Source organism: Cervus elaphus, chromosome 31 (genome assembly GCF_910594005.1).
Source record: "Cervus elaphus chromosome 31, mCerEla1.1, whole genome shotgun sequence".
NCBI lineage: Eukaryota > Metazoa > Chordata > Mammalia > Artiodactyla > Cervidae > Cervus > Cervus elaphus.
The window spans coordinates 5,699,477-5,721,116 of NC_057845.1; the positions used below are offsets into that span (position 1 = coordinate 5,699,477).

The window sequence follows — 21,640 nt, forward strand, 5'->3', positions numbered from 1 at the left end:
GGCTCCTCTGTCCATGGGACTCTCCAGGCAAGAATACTGGACTGGGTTGCCATGCCCTCCTGTAGGGGATCTACCCAACCCAGGGATCGAATCCAGGTCTCATGCATTTCAGGCAGATTCTTTCCCACTGAGCCATGGGGGAAGTCAAAAGGGGAGGAGAGCGATGTCCAAATTCCTATACCATAAAATCAGATATAAAAATGCATTTCATGCTTGTTCATGTTTGACCAGTCAAGGCTATAAGGTCCTGTACGGATATGAAGATCTCTAAAAAGCACACACAGAGTTTAAGGCCGAAGTCAAAACTGTCTTATCCAAGCAAGAGCTATGTGAGACTGGATATCAACTGCAATGATACTGAAATTGCTTGGAACATTTCTAATATTTCTTTTGTTCCCTTTGGACTTTAAAAAAAATATATTTTCATGGTGCAACTTTTACTTCTTTAAAGATAAATTCAATTGTCACAATAAGAAGGCACCTAGAGCCTAGCCTGCTAATGCTGAGTAATAGCACTGGGATAAAAACAAGGCTGGTTCAGAAGCAGTGAAACTGATGTCCTTGTGTTTTTAGTCCACCTGTCCTTGCCCTGCTGCCCGACCCACCCCAGTGCCGATGGCAGGGACCCCCTCCTCCCACAGCCTGTGGCTCACACGAGTAATGCTGCTTGATCAGATATTTCTGGCTTTTCACCTTCCAGACACATGGTAGCATTGCATTTCCTCAGCTCCTTTAGCTGGGTGAAGCCATGTGAAATGTTTTAGAAAGTTACAAGTTATGAGTGGAATGTTGGTGGGAGATTTCACTGCTGAAAAGAGACCGTCTAGATTTCTATTTCCCTCTGCATGGATCAGACACATTTGAAATAGTGGCTGCCCCATTGGTCTGGGACTCTGACTGACAAGAATGAGCAGAATCCTTCAACCTTTGATCCAACTCTCCATAGATATGTGGCATGAATGAGACATGAATCTTGGTTAAATTCCCTAGTTGTCCAGTGGTTAGGACTCCGAGCGTCCAAGGCAGGGGGTATGGGTTCGATCCCTGCTCGGAGAACTAAGATTCTGCATGCTACATGGCACAACCAACAGGAAAAAAAGAATCTTTGTTGTTTTATGCCACTCAGATCGGGGGGCTATTTGTTATTGCAGCATAACCTAGGCTATCCTGACTAGTACAATGAGAAGCAGCTCTAGCTCTTCAGGGTCTCACTGGAATTCAGTGAACACTGCTTTTTCCAGGCATGAGGTTAGAAACAACCTATTGTTCTTTGTACTGGGACACTTAGGACAAAACAGGCTCTGAACAATAAGAGGAATTTCAAAATCACTCCGAAAGATGAAGTGCTTATGATTATATCACTCTTAAAGAGACTACCTTGAAAGACTGCATTTATTTGTAAGTATTAAATTTTATTTGTTACCACAATGAGGGACCACTAGTTCCCTATCAGAATGGCTAAAATTAAAAACAGTGAGAATACCAAATGCTGGCAAGGATGCAGAGAAACTGGATCACTCATGCCTTGCAAAAAAACGCAAGAAAGAACGCAAAATGGTACAGCCACTCAGAACAGAAATGCAGCAGTTGCTTACAAAACCAATTATACGTTTATTATACAACCCAGCAATTTCACTCAGGCAAGTGAAAACATGTTCTCACAAAACCTATATATAAATGTTGACAGCAGATTTATTCATAGTATCTGGAAACAACTCAATATACTTCAACGGGTAAATATATACGCTATGGTAAATCTATACCATGGACTACTACTCAGCAAGAAAAAGAAACAAAGGATTGGTATGTGAAACAACTTGGATGGATCCCAAAGGAATTATGCTAAGTGAAAAAAAGAGATATAAACATATGGGATTTTTGAAAAGATAAAATTACAGAATTGGAGAACAGGTTAGTGGTAGCCAGGGGTTAGGCAAGGTGGGAGGCAGGGAGCTGGCTCAGGCTATAGACAGGTAAGATAAGAAACTCTGGTCATGGAATTGTCCCATACCTTGACTTAATTACCACATGAATCTACACATGTGGTGATGACACTGCAGAGAATTACATACACACCAACACAAGTGCATGTTCATCTGAATAAGGTCAGTGGATTTTAACAGTGTCCTAGTGGCAACACTAAACTACAGTTATTTAAGAGCCCATCAACGGGGGGAACTGGGTGAAGGAAGAACATATCTGCATGATTTCTCACAACTGCATGTGAGTCCGCAATTACAACACAACAAAAAGGTTTCTAAAAACCTTAATTGGCTAAAAAACCAAGAAACAAAAAGAAGCCCAACTGTATCTTTGTTCCCTGTCCCCTTATCCTGGTGCATCTTACTTTCTTTCTTTATTTTTGGCTGTTCTGGGCCTTCACTGCTGCGAAGCTTCACTCCAGCCGCAGCGCACGGGCTTCTCACTGCAGCGGCCTCTCCTGGGGAGCAGAGCTTCTGTGGCGTCTGCCTTCAGCAGCTGTGGTGCATGGACTCAGCAATTGTGGTGCTGGGCCTTAGCTGCTCTGAGGCACGTGGGATCGTCCTGGACCAGGGATCGAACCTGTGTCTCCTGCACTGGCAGGTGGGTTCGTTACCACTGAGTCACTGGGGAAGCCCCTTTCTAATTTCCTTTCGAGCACTTAAACTACTAAACATCCCATGTGTTTATCTGTTATTTTTTGTCTCCTCTGCTGCTACATGGATAGAGACTGTTTTGTTTTCCTGGTGCCTAGAACATCTCTGGCACCAAGTTGACGCCCAGGATCGATTTGTGGAATAAGTGAATGAATGTGAAATATGAATGAATGAATGCACTTTCATTGCAGCACTTTCAACATTTTGGCAAGCTCCAAAACCTAAACAAAACAATTTGATCAACATTTTGCACATTTTCTAACTCCAAGAGTTACAGGTCTCAGTGCAGAACTATTCCTTTTACAACAGAAACGTAACTCATCTTCCCAAGTACACAATGCCTGCTTTGCTTTCAGCCTCCAGAGATTCAACCCGCCTCAGCAGAGGTGAAAGAATGAACCGAATTAGATAATTACAGAAGAATGCATTTCAGCTTGGGTGCCATTTGGCAAGCATAAATTCTAGGTCAGCTTCATGGATGCTTTATAAACTCAAGCAAAAAAAAAAAAAAAAAAGAAACAAAAACCTAATAGTAGTCAAACAAAAATGCCATATTTGAACCATGTATCATAAGTTGGAATTAAATAATTGCTCCTTTTTTTCTTTTTTGGCCACATGCCTTATCTCAGTGAAGCTGAGTTTATTCTAAGGAGCCAATTAAATGACCATCAAGGCCAAGCAGAGGCCAGGAACTTGAAGTGAATTGCAAACCAAACAAAAGAACAAATTGCACTCATTTCCTGGATCTGAAACCAAACCTTAACATGAACTGTTTACTGAAATGTGAACCAGCTAAAGTTTGAGAGTAATTTCCAAACACACCTGAGGATTCAGTCTAATCAAGTAACCGAACCCATATATATTTAAAAGCTTTTGAACAGACTCGGAAACTCACATTGCTAAACAAATCCCAGAACAAACTCGAATGAAACTAATAGTTCTTTATGGTGAGTTGACTAAGGAAGACACAATAGAAATGTGATGATCAACCTTCTCTTTTCTGAGTCAACATTATAATATGGTAAGTGTGAACACAATTCAGCCTGCAATTATTTTTCCAAGGGAGACTATACGATCCTTTGATAGGTGTGTACTATGTGTAGGAGGAAGAAGGACGAAGTTAGGGGTCAGAATTATAACCGGCAAGGAAAGGACTCAGAGGAGATGAAGGGGATGTGTGTCCTTAGAGATGGGAAACCCAACCCTGTCTGGAGACTTCGTTTTCATACTAGGAAGACACAGGGTCGTCCAGACACCAAAGCTGCAGGAGACACACCGCTTCCGGAGGTCAGAGGGCGGCCCTGGACCCTGGAGCGGCAGGTGCTTTACCTGTGGAGAGCTGGGCGGGGAGCGGGTTCATTTCCTTGTCCACCATCTTCTGGTACAAGGCCCTCAGGCTGAAAGGCTCCACCGTGAAAGGCAGGGTCCCGGTCAGCATGGCATACATGTTCACACCTCTGAAAGGAGAGACACACCAGAGCGTGAGACGGGAAGACGAGCCGGGAAGAGGAAGACAGGGAGGCCAGGGGCGTGGGCAGCGGGGCCCTGCCACCCCCATGGCCCCCCGGCCCCACTCCATCGCCTCCTAGAGCGCTCAGCTCTGCCCTGAAACAGCAAGCGTGAGCGGCTCGGGTGGGAACACAGCTGGGAAGAGCCGGGCCGCGGTGACAACGGGCTTTAAGGAGCGTCCAGATGACACAAATGAATCTGTTATAAACCAGGAGCGGACTTAGAAAAGAGACGTAGAGTCACCAGAGGGGAGAGGCGGGGGACAACTCAGGAGTTTGGGATGAACATACACACACGCCACTGGATAGCACAGGGAACTCGACTCACTATTCCGTAATAACCTATTTGGGAACGAGTTTGAAGAAGAATGAATCCATGTATCTCAATAACTGAAGCTCTTTGCTCTACACCTTAAACTATCACAATATTGTAACTATCTTCTGATATAAAATAAAAATTAAAAAGGAATAAATTCAGGGACTTTCCTGGAGGTCCAGTAGTTAAGGCTCCACACTTCCACTACAGGGGACACCGGTTCGATCCCTGGTCAGTGAACTAAGATCCCACAGGCCGCGGGGCACAGCCAAAAAATAAATTAATTAATCAACTTTTAAAAAAGTAAATAAAGAGCTTCAGAAGCTACCCCTGGAAGAAGGGGAAACTATGTCCTTTTCTTCTGGAAGGAAGTCCAGACCAAATGATATGAAAAATGCCTGGGAAATCTCGTGCAAGTGCGAACTTCGAATAAAAGTAGTTTGGCCATGATGCGGTTTTCGAGTATAGTTTACAAGGTGGAGCCAGGAGGAGGCCAGACCAAAAAAATACATGGCAAGACCCCCCACGGGAGAGCAAGTCACAGTCTGGCCAGCTTGCTTGGCTACTACTTGGCCCTTGGAGACAGAAGTCTCACACCCCAAACTGGTGTTTTGCTCTTCTCTTGAATTCCATTTTGGCCTGTACATAGAGAAATTCCTTTGGAGGTGGGGAGGAAGGGAGGTCTCTTTCCCACTCTTATTTTTCATATCATTTTTTATTGCGAGATTCTGCCATCCAGCTCACATGTGGTCAAAATGCCTTCCGAATGGGCTTTACCACCTACATCCAAAGCCAAACTAGAGAACAGCAACGTCTCTTGGAGGATTTTCTTTTCCTGATGTGCACAACCTAATATCATTTTGATGAGATTTCCTGATGGGGTGAAATGCCTGGCCTGCCAAGAGGTCTCAAGTGCTCAAAAGCGCCCAAGGGAGTGTTTTAAAAAGAGGCAACAAGATCTCCAGTCAAAACAAATCCAATGAGACTGACTGAAATGAAGGCCCGTGGGGCCCGTTCCACTGAGGTGCCTCTGAATTACGGCACCCTGGAGAGGGACAGGTCTGGAACCCATGGGCTCGGCTAGATGTCATTCTCGAATTGCAGACGTATTCAGAGTCGTGCGGTCGGGGACGTATGCTAAGACCCAGTTCTTGCTCTGTAACTCGAAGTGGAGTTAGGGAGATGGATACATCTCCGTTCACTTCTCAAATGCTTGCAGGCTGGCTCTCGGACTCAGGCAGTGGTATTGATGGCTGGTCCCCAGGGGGGATACCAGACAAGGAGCTGCCATCTCAGACTTAGAACTGGGTGAAGGCAGACAACCAGCAAATCAACAAATAAATAAGTACAATCCTTTCAAGTAGTGAGTGCAGAGGGATAAGAAAATGCTGAAGTCTGCTGCTCTGGACCCCAGAGGAGTTCCATTAAGGGAGAGACATGACTATAATAAGTACTTGAAGATGGGAGCCCTCTCGGGATAGGTATACGTATGTGAGTTTCTCTGTCTCAGCCAACTGGTTATGAGGATAAATCATGTGGGCCAAGAAGTGGAGACGAAAGGGCTTCCCCGGTGGTCCAGTGGTTTAGAATCTGCCTTGCAAGGCAGAGCACACCAGTTCGATCTCTGATCCAGGAAGATTCCACTCACTGCAGGGTAACCAAGTCGATGTGCCCCAACTATGGAACCCACTCGCTGCAACCCCCGAAGCCCGAGTGCCCTGGGGTCTGTTTTTTGCAATGAGAAGCCTGTGCACTGCAACTAGAGAGTAGCCCCCACCCGCAGCAATGAGAGAAAGCCCTTACTCAGCAACAACAACCCAGCACAGCCAAAATAAATAAATCAATATTTAAATTTAAAAAAAGGAAATGCAGGTAAGAATGCACACACCAGGTAATCATTGGCATGAAGTGGGTGAAAGGGGCTCAGAATGGGGACCAGCAGACTAAGGCATGTTGTTCATTAAGTTCTGAATGGGAGGGACAGTGTACGGTGGCAAGAGAGAGGAGGAAAATTAGCAATAGGGACATTTGAAGGTGAGACACCAAGACGCAGTGTGGAAAGCTGGACGATGGTGGTGATATAACAGAAGCCAGGAAGCCGGGAGGAGAGGTAGTCTGGGAGCAGAGGAAAAGGGGATTAGGGGAACTAACCTGTTTGAGAACCTTCAATGCATTGTTGCATTGTGGGTACGTTTGAGGCTTGGAAGATTCTTAGAGACTGATAAAGAGGGAAAGCTAAGAGAGCCCTCCAAATTGTACCATTTGTGCATTTAAAAGGGTCTTGGACACATTGCTCTTGGGGATGGAAACCCCGTGGGATGCTCCACAAGGCTGTTGTTGGGGACCCCGGTAAAGCTTAAGAGTCAAGCTCTTCCAACCCCCTAAGGCAGCTCAGGCCATTCAGGGCAACTCTATGCATGGGCAAGGGCTTCAAATACTGAGCCAGAGTCTACAACTCCTGCCCATCAGCTGTGGGACCAGTCAGTCCTGTCCCACTCACCTCGGTGTGCATTAATTCTGGCTCTGACACTCACACCTAAAGTTGAAGAGTCTGGTACTTAAACAAAACTGTTTTTCCCACAGGTGGTTTTTTTTGATACTCAATCCATGTAGCAGGCTTCCCTGGTGGCTCAAATAGTAAAGAACCTGCCTGCAATGCAGGAGACTCAGGTTTGATCTGTGGGTCAGGATGATCCCCTGGAGAAGGAAATGGCAACCCACTCCAGTATTCTTGCCTGGAGAATCCCATGGACAGAGGAGCCTGGAGGGCTACAGTCAATGGGGTCACAAAGAGTCGACACGACTCAGCAACTAAACAACAACAAACTGCTTATTTGACCAAATTCACTCCAGATTCCCACTTCTCTTGGAGAAGTTTATCATCAACAAAAACAGTCATAAATCTGTAAAGAAGACCCAGCTCTCTATCCAGTATCTCTTACCTATAAAATGTGGATAATAATAGACCCTACTTCTCAGGTTGTATCAGGGTCAAATGAACTAAGCCACAGAAAGTATTGAATGCCATGCCTGGCATAATCTTAGTACTTGATAAATGTGACCTATTGTTTCATCACAAAACTAGAGATAAAAAGCTACAATTATATTTGTACCCTATTGCCAAATAATAATGGAAATCTACATTAACAGTCCTATGGCCACAGTACATTTGAAAAGGGAAACCAGACTGAGCATCTTAATCCCCCTCCCCTAGAGTTTTCATACATGTTTAATATCTGGATAAGGAAAATCTAGCCCCTTTGACATTTCGGAAGGATGTGAGAATACCAAGGGAGAAATGTGGAATGCAGTGTATAAACCTCCGTAATCCCACAGAATTAGTAGAAGTTTCAAAACATGTTCAGAATTTCCTGATGTGTCTTTTGAAACATGGCCCAGGGGCTTTCTCGCTTCTCCCTGTCAGACATGGGGCCCCCAAGAACCACAGAGAGTTTGAAAGAAAGTAACAAGATATTGGGATGAAGGAGGGCAACATGCATGTGAGCTCAGTCGCTCAGTCATGTCCAACTCTGCATTCCCATGGACCGTAGTCCACCAGGCTCCTCTGTCCATGGGATAATACTGGATATGGGTTGCCATTTCTTCCTCCAGGGGATTTTCCAGACCCAGGGATCGAACCCACATCTCCTGCATTGCAGGCAGATTCCTTACCACTGAGTCACCAGGGAAGCCCAAAGGAGGTTGACAAGAAATAAAATTCAAGGCTTCCAAACAGAGAGAAATAGGGTGAGTCACCAACGGATGCAAGCAAATCCAGAGACACTGACTAGGTGGAATACTTTGATGTCAAAAGAGAAAGAAAAAGTGCACCGGAAGGGTAGCTGGAAGAAGAGAGGAAGGGGTCCCGGGAAATGTAGATGTGGAATCTTTGGCATTAAACCAGGGGCCAGGGGACATTCCTGATGGTCCAATGGTTAAGAACTTGCTGTGCAATGCAGGGGTCTCGGGTTCAGTCCCTGGTCAGGGAACTAAGATCCCACATGCCAAAGGGCAACTAAGCCTGTGGGCCACAACTAGAGACCTCACGTGCTGCAACTACGGTAGCCTGCACTCTACAGCCCTTGCGACACACCTAAGACCCAACACAGCCAAATAAATAAATGAAAATACTTTTTTTTTAATTAGGAGCCAAGTAGTGGTCCTGATATTTAGTCTAATACACAGAAATACTCCCTGGAGGGAAAGCTAGGGTATCACCTGGCATCTCTGAAAGGAAAGACAGAGGGACTCAGCTCCCTGGAGAGAAGTCAACCAGCAACTTTAACAAGACACAAGAGACAAAGTAATTGGCAGAGCTACGGTGTCAGGGAGAGTATGAATACTGGTTCTCACGGGGCTGGTGGGCAGCTCAGCTTATACCAGAGTGAAGCCAAGAGAACCTTCAGCTGACATGCCTTGCTTCCATGTGATTCTTCGAAAAAGAAACTGCCTTTTAAAAATTAAAATAAATGCCTAAAAGCAATAGTCTTCCACATTTCAGTAACAGCTTTCAGTACAACCTCCAATTTAAGGTCTTAAAAATAGAGTGGGAACAGATCCATCCATTTGGAAAATCGCAAAGTTCACTACTACTCCATTATATGGTCTGTGTTCAGCAAAAGATTGTTTTCTTGTGGATTTTAAGACTTCCCCCCCCCTCTTTTCCTCTCCTCCCTCTTCTCTTCTAAGTGTGCATGCTAGCTCCAAAAACAAAAAGTCTTGGATTTTGTAACTGAAAAATCTCTGAAGCTAAAGAAAGTTTCTCTTTTAAAAGTCAATGTGCACATACCCAGAGGAATCCCTCCTCCCTCACCAAGCTTTTAAAAATGCTTTGCCAAAACCCTTTGGGGAGCTCAAGGCTTTTTAGGGCATAAGCCACCTTATCTCTTTGCACGGCCTTGCAACAAACTTTTCTTGGCTCAAAAAAAAAAAAAAAAAGTCAAAAGCTCTAAACTACCCCAAAGAAGTGATCAGACTGTTCTTTCTGCCTGTTTCTCCTGCCATCTTTCATTTGAAGGGAGACTGAATGGAGACAAAATGCTATCCTTCCAGATTTGAGCCCTGGAAGTAGCTGGTGGTGTCTGGTGTACTTTTACAAAACAGTTCTGGGGACTGAAACAAATTCTCCATTTCTTCCTCCTGAAAGCCTAGGTCTACACGGGGATAGCAGAACCGGAAACAAGACAGCGCCCCTCAGCCAACTTGTCTACCCGAAAGGACAGCACTGGGACAGACTTCTCCCACTCAGCATGCCTGGGAAGATGCTCTGGCTCTGCTGGGCAGGACACTCAACCAAGCCCCAGGTCTTCACACAAATGCTTCCCCCATTCCATGGCCCCGTGAGAGCAAAGAGCAGCTTTGGTGGATAAAAAATGTATTCTCAATCTCTGGGGGATAGAACTCTCCATCCCCTACCCTTAGAGACTCTCCAAAGTTTTCCAGAGAGCACTGTAATATTTTGAAAATTAAGTTAATTTTGATTCTTTTCATTTAAAAAGTATATCTGCATTGAAGTTTTTTTAAATTAGCATATATGCCACTCTGAGGAAAAGCCAGTCAACAATAAAAAAAAAGGTTCACTGCAACAGAATGAACATTTAGTTTTTGTCTCTGAAATTTCAAAATTCATTGGAGATAAAGATATAGATAATTCATTCATATGGATTAAAGGAAAGAAGTGAATTATTTTAGAGATATTCATATATGGTCCAAATACAAAAACACTGACCCTTGAAAATTATGGGACTTCCCCAAGATGTTGTTGTTCAGTCACTAAGTTGTATTCTGACTCTGTGACCCCATGGACTGCAGCACGCCAGGCTCCTCTGTCCTCCGCTATATCCCAGAGTTTGCTCAAATTCATGTCCATTAAGTCAGTGATGCTATCTAACCATCTCATCCTCGGTCACCCCCTTCTCCACCTGCCCTTGGTCTTTCTCAGTATCAGGGTCTCTTTCAATGAGTCAGCTCTTCCCATCAGGTGGCCAAAGTACTGGAGCTTCAGCTTCAGCATCAGTCTTTCCAACGAATATTCAGGGTTGATTTCCTTTAGGATTGATTGGTTTGATCTCCATGCTGTTCAAGGGACTGTCAAGAGTCTTCTCCAGCACCACAATTTGAAAGCATCAGTTCATTGGCTCTCATAATTAAGACCCTATAAATATTGCTTATTGCTGAGCCAGCTTGTCTATTATATGTAATAGGATGTTAAAAATGGGATACCTCCCTCCCGCCCCCGCCCCCCCCCCCCCCCCGCTTTTTCTTTCTCCCTCAATTTAGGCTGAATCTCCAGGATGATAAATGCTGCTGATTCGCATATCCCAAAGTGAGACCTGAGGCTGCCTGTGCAGGACTTGCAATGGAGAACCCTCTTTATGGTCAAACTCTCACATCCGTACGTGACTACTGGAAAAATCCAAACTTTGACTAAATGGACCTTTGTTGGAAAGGGGAAGTCTCTGCTTTTTAATATGCTGTGTAGGTTTATCATAGCTTGCCTTCCAAGGAACAAGCATCCTTTAATTTCATGGCTGCTATCACCATCCTCACGATTTTCCATTTCCATTATTAATTCCTGATTCACTAGAGGAGGAGTCTCCCACAGGCCCCATTTGTGGGGAACAGTTTTCTTTCCCAGGGTTTCCTTGAATGACATGCTGGTTTTCTTCCTGAACCAGTGTCAGAAAGGCCCCATGAACCTGTCAAGGTCAAAAAAAAAAAAAAATCTGGAGATGGAAGCTTGCTTTCAATTTTGGAAGTGGATGCTTCGTTCTGTTGTTGTTTCAGAGCTATAAAGAGGGATGCTTTGTAATAACAGTGTCTGACCCAGGGAGAATTGGTCCCACTTTCACTCTTTTTTAAATAGCCTTTCAAATTAAATTCTCTTTGGGCTTTCCATTTCCAGTGCTGCCAGCCACATCGTGGGCACCAAATAGAAACCTACCCAGCATCTCAGAACAACAACCCAAAGTGGTGGGAAATTAATCTCTTTAAAAGGCTCTGAAGTTGTGTTTTCTCCAAGATTAAGAACAGAAGGAATCAGGCTTTTCATATGTTCCTGCCTTTGCTCGACTGTTCCCTCTGCCTGGAAAGTTTCTCCTCCTCTTCTCCACCTGATGAACTCCTTCATCCCTCAGAAGCAGACTAAACTCTCTTCTGATACCTTCTGTTTTTTTAAAAAAAAATTTTATGTGGACCATTTTTTAAGTCTTTATTGAATTTTTTGTTACAATACTGCTTCTGTTTTACTTTTCGGTTTCTTGGCTATGAGCCCTGTGGGACACGGGGCTGAGCCTGTGCCCCGCATACTGAAATGTGAAATCTCAACCACTGAACTGCCAGGGAAGTCCCTGCTGCCCTCCTGAACTTAACCCACCGGAGCAACCACACTTGTTCTCTGCACGGTGTCTCCTGACATGCTCTACGGGTTTAAAGGTGAGACTTCTAGGTCACCTATATGCAAGTATCTTTGTCAGCTTGGCTACCATAACCCGACGGGGCGGATTAACCACCAGAAGTTAATTTTCTCACAATTCTGGAGGCTGGAAGTCTGGATCAGGATGCCAGCATGGTCAGGTTCTGCTGAGGCTTCTTTTCCTTGCTTGTAGATAGCCACCTTCTCTCTGTGTCCTCACACGTGACAGACTAAGCAAGTTCTTCTTAACAGCAATGCCATCATGAAGCCTCCACTCTCAAGGTCTCCCGAAGGCTCCGTCTCCAAATACCGTCACATTGGGAGTGAGTGTTTTAACATATGCCTTTGGGGAAGATACCATTCAATCCACAGCAGAAAATTTTTTTGTGCACGTTCTCAGTCGTGTCCTATTCTTTGCGACCCCCTGGCCTGTAGCTTGCCAGGTTCCTCTGTCTATCTATAGAATTTTCCAGGCAAGAATACTTGGAGTGGGTTGCCATTTCCTACTCCAAAGGATGTTCCTGATCCAGTGATCGAACTGGCATCCCCTAAGTCTCCTGAATTACAGGCAGATTGTAGATAGCAGTAGATAAGGATGTTCAATTTGAAAAAATAACCACAAATTCTTTGTTACTCTTTCCATCCAGGGGTAGAAAATATCTCTCCTCCTGACCCTGGGCTTAGCCATTGAGCCATCTGTTTTGCTCAAACAGACACTAGCAAATGTGACTCAGAGGACTCTTAAAAAGTATTTCTGCAGCAAGGCTTATCCTCTCTTACTCCAGGGACTTTTCCACCATCATGTGAACGAAATTCTACATACTGGTGGTTTTCTTTGCTTTCAGGTTTTCACATAGCCAATAGCGCGTTGCCTATAGGGCACAGCAAGGACTGACACGTCTGCTTTATGATCTGACCATCTGATGACCTCTGTTGGGGAGGCTTACAGTCCACTGGGGGGCGGGTATGATGGGGTGACCGAACTTCAGCTCGTCCAGTTCATCGGTCAGATAGTGGACTCGACTTAAGAAAGGAAATGTTTCACTCTTGGGAAGAGATCGGCTCTTGGGATCTGGACCGGTCAGTTTTCATTCACCTTTGACCTTTCCTGAGAGGGCAGAGTTTAAATAACAGAAATTTATCATCTCACAATTCTGGAGGCTCGGAGTCTGAGCTAAGAGTGTCGGCGGGGTTGGTGTCTCCCGTGGGCAGTAAGGAAGGGTCCGTTTCCCGCGGCCCCTGAGCCTCTGCTGGTTTGCTGGCCGTCTGGGGTTCCTTGACACAGATGGGTCACCCGGGTCCCTGCCTTCATCGTCACATGGCCTTCTCCCTGTGTCTCCCTGTGTCTAAATCTCCCCTTTATATGAGGACACAGTCCTATTGGAACAGAGCCCATCCTAATGACCTCATTCAACTCATTCAAGTCCCCATCTCTAAGTAAGGTCACATTCTGAGGTCCTGGGTTAGGGCTCCCATCTGTCTTTCTCTGGAGAGACACAATCAATGCATAACATTTTGTTTTGCATCTGTTTACAACTGTCCCATAGCCTCTCCCTTCCTTTAGGGCAAAATTCACACCCCTTCCCACTGCTTCCCACGCCACAGCCTTCACACATCCTGTTCTGTCCTGCCTGGAGCCTCTGCCCACATCTTCTTCCTCTCATAGCTGATTCCTCTCATCCTCAGATTCGGCTTTGAGGTCTTCTCAAGAGGCCACCCCCATCCTTGTTCCCTGCAGCCCTCCCACTTCCTCCAGAGAGGCTAGTGCAGTGAATTTACAGCTTTTTAAAAAACTGCCTTTCTGCCCCACTAGAATCCTACAAGAGGAAGAGCAACATGGCAGAAGCAGTAGAGGGTGACGATTAAAGGCAGAACTCGAGAGGCCAAACCACCTTGGCCCATCCTGGCCCCATCACCCATCAGTCACGTTATCTGGGCGAGTGTCTACAGCTCTTCACGCCTCACTGTCCTCATCTGCAAAGTGGGACAACACAGCATTCTCCCAAAGACTTCTGAGGCAGACGAGATGAGATAAGCTAAAACATGCAAAGCCCTTAACACTGACCACCACTCAGAGGGAGGTACGCAAGGGTTAACCACGATCATTACAGGAGTTGGACAGACCATCGTGCACTCGGAATTCGGCTCAGTGCCTGGCTCCACAAATATGTGCCGAATGAACAAATCTCTTGTAAGCCAGTATGTGGCTCACATAGCTTCCTATTGTTTTTTTAAGCTTTATCAACAGCTTCTAAAAAGGGCCTAGTTTATAGCATCCCTGTGAATGAGGTGTGGGTCATGGGGGTCTCATCCCCCTGGGGAATGTTCCAGGGAGTCAGCTAACACAGAGTTGCTCTGGGAAAACCCAGTTTCTAGAAAGAGTAAAACATGGTCCTTGGTGGCTGAGCAAGGGTAAGAATTTATTCCACCTTGACTCCCCATGTTGGGGACCAAAACAAAGGACTCGGGGGGGGGGGCGGGGGGGGGGGCGGTGCTGGGGTTTCTGGTCTACCTGGACATCCCCCATGGGCCTCCAGAGCTTTGCCAGGATCAACTGAAGCCCAGAGTCTGTAAAGTACATAATCACTTATCAAAGGCTTTCGCATACATTGCTTGACAGCATCATGACTAGAATGAGGCCTGATGAGAGCTTTCAAGAGACCTCCAGTTGCACATCAGCATTTTGAAAAAAAAAAATGCAACTGAGTGGAAGCTAGCAGAGAAGGGCCCCACTGCCCCAGACACAGTCCTGCCGGCAGCCGGGGCGGAAGGGGGAGGCGAGGTCCGGGCATGCTAGTCTCGGGTCATCTCTGTTTCTTCTGCGGTTTCTTCTGAAGCTTCACCTCTGCCTGGATGGAGCCACTGGATGGGTGTGGACACAGCAGGTGGCAATGGACCAGGTCCCTTTATTTTAATCCCGGAGCCCCGAAACTAAGAAGTAGAGCATCTAAAATGGTCACTAAACGTGGATTCCTTTCCAGGGTCCAGGGACTCAGAAGAAGAGGCAGGAACAAAGTCTGAGCTTAATACTGACCCTAGGATCCTTCTGCAGCCTGTCATCTTCATTTTCGTTTTTAAAAGTTAATTTTTATTTGACTGTAGTTGCTTTACACCGTGGCACCAGTTTCTACCATACAGCAAAATGAACCAGCCATATGCACACACGCCTCCCCTCTTTCCTGGACCTCCTTCCCACTCAGGCCACCACAGTGCATTAAGCAGAGGCCCTGTGCTGCACTCTGCCTCCCCACCAGTTGTCTGTTTCATACACAGCATCACGGGGCACTAATAGTAAAGAATCCACCTCCCAACACAGGAGACGCAGGAGACCCAGGTTCGATCCCTGAGTGGGTAAGATTCCCTGAAGAAGGGCATGGCAGCCCACTCCAGTATTCTTGCCTGGAGAGTCCCACGGACAGAGGAGCCTGGCGGCTACAGTCCATGGGGTCCCAAAGAGTCAGACGCAACTGAACAACTGACACATGCACCCATCAGTCGCGTATAAGTGTCAGTCCCAATCTCCCAATCCACCCCACCCCCCTTTCTCCCTTAGTGGCCATACTGTTCATTTTCCTTTGTATTTCTCCACGCAAGATAAATAATCAGTCTCTGTCTTAGTGTTCCCAGGACAGGACAAGAGGCCCCAGGCAGTTATAAGGCCAGGTGGTCGCCTACAGCTCTGACGAGCCACAGGCTCCTTCCTTCCTTCCTTCCTTCCCTCCACCAGCAGTTCTAGACTTTGCGGAGATGCCTGTTTTGTTAGTCATGGGCCAGAAAGGGTCCCGCTTACACAGGCTGAGCTTCGTCACCATGACGACCAGTGACGACGCTGCACTGTCCAGCCCCTTCTAGAGCAGGACCTCAGGAACAAACCGTCACCTCCTTTCCAGCCTCTCTTTCCCTTTGATCACTGTGTCTCCCGGCCCAGTCCCCATCACGACCCATTCTCCACATGGTTTCTTTTGGAGGAGAGGGGGTTTGTTGTTTCTGTTTTGTTTTTTGGTACACAAACTATTCCGTTCAAAGCTTTCCATTTAGCATAAACACATTCCCTAAATGCTGAGGAAAGAGAGTGATTATAGACTCAGACTTTCATATTCACCAATTCATACATGCGTATGTGCGTGCTCACTTAGTCATGTCTGACTCTTTGCAATCCCACAAAGACTGTAGACTGTCAGGCTCCTCTGTCCATGGAATTCTCCAGGCAAGACTAGTGGAGTGGGTTGCCATTTCCTCCTCCAAGGGATCTTCCCGACCCAGGAATCAAACCCGCATCTCCTACGGCTCCTGCACTGGCAGGCAGGCTCTTTACCCGCGGAGCCACCTGGGAAGCCCCTATTCATACATAAGTAACTATTAAGGGCAGATGACATGCCAGACACTTACAAGGGCATGAGTGGATTTCACCTGTGTATTGACTCTCATCCACCGGGGTTGGCTGCCTGGAGGGCTGTGTTGAGAAGGAAACTGAGGCCCATCTGGGCCCAGCATAAAAAGAGTCTGTGAGTCGCAATGCTGTTAACATCACCCAGGGCATCTCAAAGAGGAGGCACTCTTTACCTCTGCTTCCTACTACCACTACCCTGCCCCAGGGGTCCCCAGCTAGTCAGCTGCACATGGCACCCTCTGCACATGGCACCCCATGCACACGGCACCCTCTGCACACAGGCACCCTCTGCACATGGCACCCCCTGCACACGGCACCCTCTGCACACGGCACCCTCTGCACACAGGCACCCTCCTGCACACGGCACCCCCATGCACACGGCACCCTCTGCACACGGAACCCTCTGCACACGGCACCCTCTGCACACGGAACCCTCTGCACACGGCACCCCCTGCACACGGCACCCTCTGCACACAGGCACCCCCCTGCACTTGGCAGCCTTCTCACATCCTTTGGAGAAGTGGGAGGAACCCGGAGCTCAGCCTGAGGCTTGAAGAGCCCTGATGGCCAAGCGCAGCTCCCCAGCCTACAGGCTGAGTGGCCCTGAGCCGCACTAACCACCAAGCCACCCTCCTGTTTGTGTGAAAGAGGGTAATAGCCGGCCTCACAGGTGGTCCTGAGGATCAAAGGAAATAGCGGACTCAGAGTCTCAGCAATGAGGAGGCTGACCCCCACTAACGTCTCACCCCCTGGCTGAATGAGCTGAGCTGAGCTTCCAGCGAGAGCCAGCCCTTTCTTGAAATGTTCAGGAGATTCTGGTACCCTCTGATTCTCATTTCGTCTCTGGTTCCTCTGAATAATCTCCAACCAGACCTCCTGCAATCCCCTCACTCACTCACATTTCTCTGTTTGCTTCCTCTGCTGGCTTTAGCACTGACCCTCTAGCTTCTAGGGTTTCCCTGGTGGCTCAGACACTAAAGAATCTTCCTGCAATGCAGAAGACCTGGGTTCGATCCCTGGGTGGGGAAGATCTCCTAGAGGAGGAAACGGCTACCCACTTCAGTGTTCTTGCCTGGAGAATCCCATGGACAGAGGAGCCTGGCAGGCTACAGTCTGTATGTGTGTGCTAAGTCACTTAGTCATGTCCGATTCTTTGTGACCCCCAAGTAGCCCGCCAGGTTCCTCTGTTCATGGGATTCTCCAGGCAAGAATATTGGAGTGAGTTGCCATTTCCTTCTCCAGGGGATCTTCCTGACCCAGGGATCCAACCCACATCTCTTACATCTCCTGCATTGGCAGGCAGGTTCTTTACCGCTAGTGCCACCTGGGAAGCCTGAGCTACAGACCATGGAGTCGCAAAGAGTTGGACAGGACTGAGCTACTAACACTTTCACTCTCTCCAGCCTCTGCTCACCTGGTTGAAATGACTGTCCTGCCCTCCATCCCTCCCTTCTCTTCTTCTTCTCCTTCCTCCCTCTATCCCTCCTTCCCTCCTTCCTTCATTTTCCCTTTCCAGCCCAGGCTCCATGCCATGTGCTAGCCATCCCCAGAACAAGAGAGGGACTCCACAGTGGCGACACTGATCAATACTGGAACATGGGGCTGGACGGGCCATTCGAAGAGCTGGGAAACAGCGTTCCAGGGGAGAGCACCACCAAGTGCTGGCCGGGGCCGGGGGTGGGGTGGGAGGTGGGACAGAACAGATGAGGGGACTCAAAGGTACAGACTTCCGGTTAGAAAATAAACTAGCCACGGAGGTGTAGTGCACAGCCTAGGGAGTACAGTCAGTAACGCGGCAGTAACTCTGTGCGGTGACAGATGGTCCCTGGGCTTCCTGTGCGGGTCAGTTCATAATATATATAAGCGTCGGGTCACCGTGCTGCGCGCCTGAAACTAACATGATATTGTACGCCAGCTGCACTTCAATGAAAGGCGCAGCGACCGCGCAGCCCAGAGGCGGGGAGACAAAACAGAAGACAGCTTGCGTGAAGAACCCTGAGCAGTGGGGGCGGAGGGCAGTGGGTGAAGGGGCAGGAGAGGTGGGCAGGCCCACACGAGTGCGGGGCCAGGGCCGAGGCTGGGATTTACGCTGACGCTGATGGAAAGCAGCGGAAGGACACGAGTGACTCATGAAACCAAGGATCATCTTGGCGAGTGCTCGGCTGTTTTCTTCTCCCCCCTGCACCTTGTTGAATTTAAATTTAGGGCCTCTTGGGGCAGTTGGTGGAAAAACGACAGAAAGAACAGCGGTGGAAAGTGGGATCCTAGAGAATCACTGTGTATATATCTCAGGGCTGATCATTCATGCTCATTAAACACGCAAAGGTTATTTCATCAGAAAGGGACCGCGGAGACAGCAGGAGGGAGACAGGTCATTAGAGGGCCGTTTCAGAAGCTCAGTAACTCACATGGACCAGACATCGATTTTGGGGCCGTATTTCTTCCTGGCAAGGAGTTCGGGAGCGGCGTACGCAGGACTGCCACACTGCGTGCTGAATGGGTCGGAATGGCCCAGGATCCCTGCACAGTTGCTCAAACCAAAGTCTGCAAGAGGAGGACAAAACCAGCTCGGAATTAGAAAACTGTGGACGCGAACAAGGAGGGAGGTCGGGGGGAGGCAGCAGGAAAGGAAACATTCTCTGGGGCTAACACATCATTTCGCATCCACCAGGAAACCCAGCAGCTGTGAACTGTAACCTTTGGATATGGGTCTCAAGACAGAAGAATGTCAGGCGGTGGTTCTCTGGCCAAACTGGAAATATTTTCTAGCAGGGCCTCACAATCAAATCCAGCGAGAGCTAAAAAGTATGCTGAACCAAAACATATTTTCATCAACTCTTGGGTTATGAGTCATCCAGGAAAACAAGACAGGCTTGCTTGCTTTCGAGGACTAAGGCAGGAGGAGAAAACGAGCCAACAGTCCTTGGAGTCAGCCTGCTGGCTTCCAAGTGGCCAAGGGGGAAGAGCCAAAGGAAGATTGATATTCTCTGGCGGGTGTTGGTGTCACCCCAGATGACACGCGATCCCACCCATTAAAGAGTTGACTTTTTTCAGCTGAATGTTTTCATTGCATGCAAGTCTCTTAAAAAAAAAAAAAATGTTCCCAATGCATGAGGCAACATATGGTGATTTGAAGAGAGGGGGAAAAATACATCCAGTGATTTAGACAATGCTGAGCGTTGGCTGGGGGAAAAAAAAAATGCCAGAAAAATAGCAATGAGAAGTAGACTAAACCTAGCAATGATCCAAGCAATGATCCGTTGCTTGGATCCTGGGTGATTAAGGCAGGGGGCAGAAGAAAGAAGCCCTCAGCGCATCTAAAGCCACACTGGGTCCATTATGCCTTTTGTGCTCTGTTTACTGTTGATTTTACAGATAGGGCAGCTGACAGGTCATTAGAGAGCAGTTAGTGTCTGGTCCTCATCTGATATCTTTCCTCAAACTTTGTTGAGTGCAGAATTAAGATCATGCCTCCTCCTTTGAACTTCAATGTAAATATTTACAGTTCTGGTCCCCAAAGAGAAGACTCAGCCCATGGGGCTCAGACAGAAAGGGGCTGTGGTCAGAGATAGGCTCCACATTGGGGGAAAAAAACCCTTGCACTTTCTCAACTGCTAGGACATACACCTATCTTCGTTTTTTCCTTCACGCTAACACGTCTCCACCTGCAAAGCCATGGCTCTTGTGAAAGCTAGAGGGAAGCTCACGAAAAGAAAAAACCCAGTAGGGGCCGGAAAGGCAGAGTTGTGAGTCCATGAAGTTACTCACACACCATGGGTCAAGATGCACCACAAACATTCCCCCCTACGATCGTTGGGTTAAGCTGTACAATGAAAGAGCGTTTCTAAATAGAACCTCATCCAGGCAGAAAATACATCAAAGCTCTGAAGGTCACCCAAACTCTTCAGCTGAAGCTTGGAATGAAAAATCAGAACCCAAATCGGGATGGGCAAACCCCGCAGGAGCACTGTCCGTTCTTCTTTTGTTCGGGAGAGTTCTGTTTTCTCCCTCTTAACCTCTCTCCTGTCTCCTCTGCTCCCTACTCATCCACTCCCGCCCTCACAGACAGGGGCCCCTGTTTGCTTTCCGTTCAGCCCAGCTTGCACCAGCAGGCCCCTTCAGCAGGGCTGTCTTGGATTCATGTTTTAGGAGGAGATCTCTGTTCCAGAGACTCTGAGGCCCCTGCTCTCAGGCCCTACCCTGCAGAATCACTGAAGCTGGGAAAACTGGGAGGTGGGTCAGAAGTAGAAAAATGATTCTGAGCTTTCAGTTGAATGGCCATTTAGAATTCGCTGGTGGTCAGTGGTTGAGACTTCCCCTTCCAGCGCAGGAGCTGCCGGTTCAATCCCGGGTCAGGGACCACACGCCTTGTGGCCGAAACACCAAGGCATAAAACAGAAAGCAACACTGTCCATGGGATCGCAAGAGTCGGACACGTGTTAGCGACGAAACCACCACCACCCGCAGGGCGACAAATTCAATAAAGACTTAAAAAAATGGTCCACATAGAATAAAAAAAATCTCTTAAAAAAAAATATTTTCCCAAAGGAAATTTAAGAAGACAATCAATGCGTACAGAGCACTCACTATGGTAAAATGGAGAGACAGCACCATGGAATAAACATATTAAATGGGCCAACATTTTAAGAATAATTTCATAAACAGTCATGTTGGAGGCCCAGTCTCCTGAGAACCCATACACTAAAACTCTCACTTTCTAATCTCCAAAGGTTCCATTAACTCCTTCAGGTTACTCCCTCAGCTCTTGATTTGGGGCTACAACTAAGTGCTTGGTCTTAAAAAAGGGCAGCGGGGGGGAAGGGGGAAATAAGAGACCAGATTCCCCACTTGCTTCCAGACAAGCTTGTGAACACTGGCGTCTTGCCTTGTCTTAAGCACACTTTCAAAAAGATAAATGAGCAGAGGTCTGTGGGACAGAGAAGATAAAATCTACATTTTAAGTGACTTATGGAGACCTAGCCAAAAGGGTTTAATGTAAAATACATTGTGGAGAAATAACTAGTGTGTTTCACATGCACAACTGTAATTATTAAAGCTTCACACATATGCCTATAATTAGAATTGTGAAACTAGGGAGAAGTTCGCCTCTCAGTAATGTTACATGGGTCTGCCCCAATTAGATTTGGTATACACATAAGCCAATTATCACTCAGTTTTCTGAGAGTTATGAAATGAATCTCAAAAAACACCCAAACAAACGCTTTCTTTTTTTAAAAGGGGGGAAAGGACCCTAATTAAATCAAATCTTATTCCAGCTAATTCTAGTTAACTTGAACTGTGGCTTACATGGCTTAAGTAAATTTATTTAAATCAGATTATTTCAAAGAAAGAGAAACTGTTAAGAGAAAACGGTAA

General features: G+C 47.0%; 1 protein-coding gene across 2 annotated transcripts in view; it reads right to left on the reverse strand.

The window, feature by feature from the left end:
- The window catches only part of HUNK (hormonally up-regulated Neu-associated kinase), a 123,953-nt gene that overhangs the window by 38,909 nt on the left and 63,404 nt on the right, over positions 1-21,640 (reverse strand). For both annotated transcript variants that reach the window (XR_006339131.1, XM_043892856.1), the window contains exons 4-5: positions 18,673-18,808; positions 3,966-4,093 (exon numbers count right to left, since the gene is read on the reverse strand). Coding sequence is in view for 1 of the 2 variants with exons in the window: in XM_043892856.1 (XP_043748791.1) it covers positions 3,966-4,093; positions 18,673-18,808 (264 nt within the window). In the remaining variant the exon portion in view is untranslated. The remainder of the gene's footprint in view (positions 1-3,965; positions 4,094-18,672; positions 18,809-21,640) is intronic.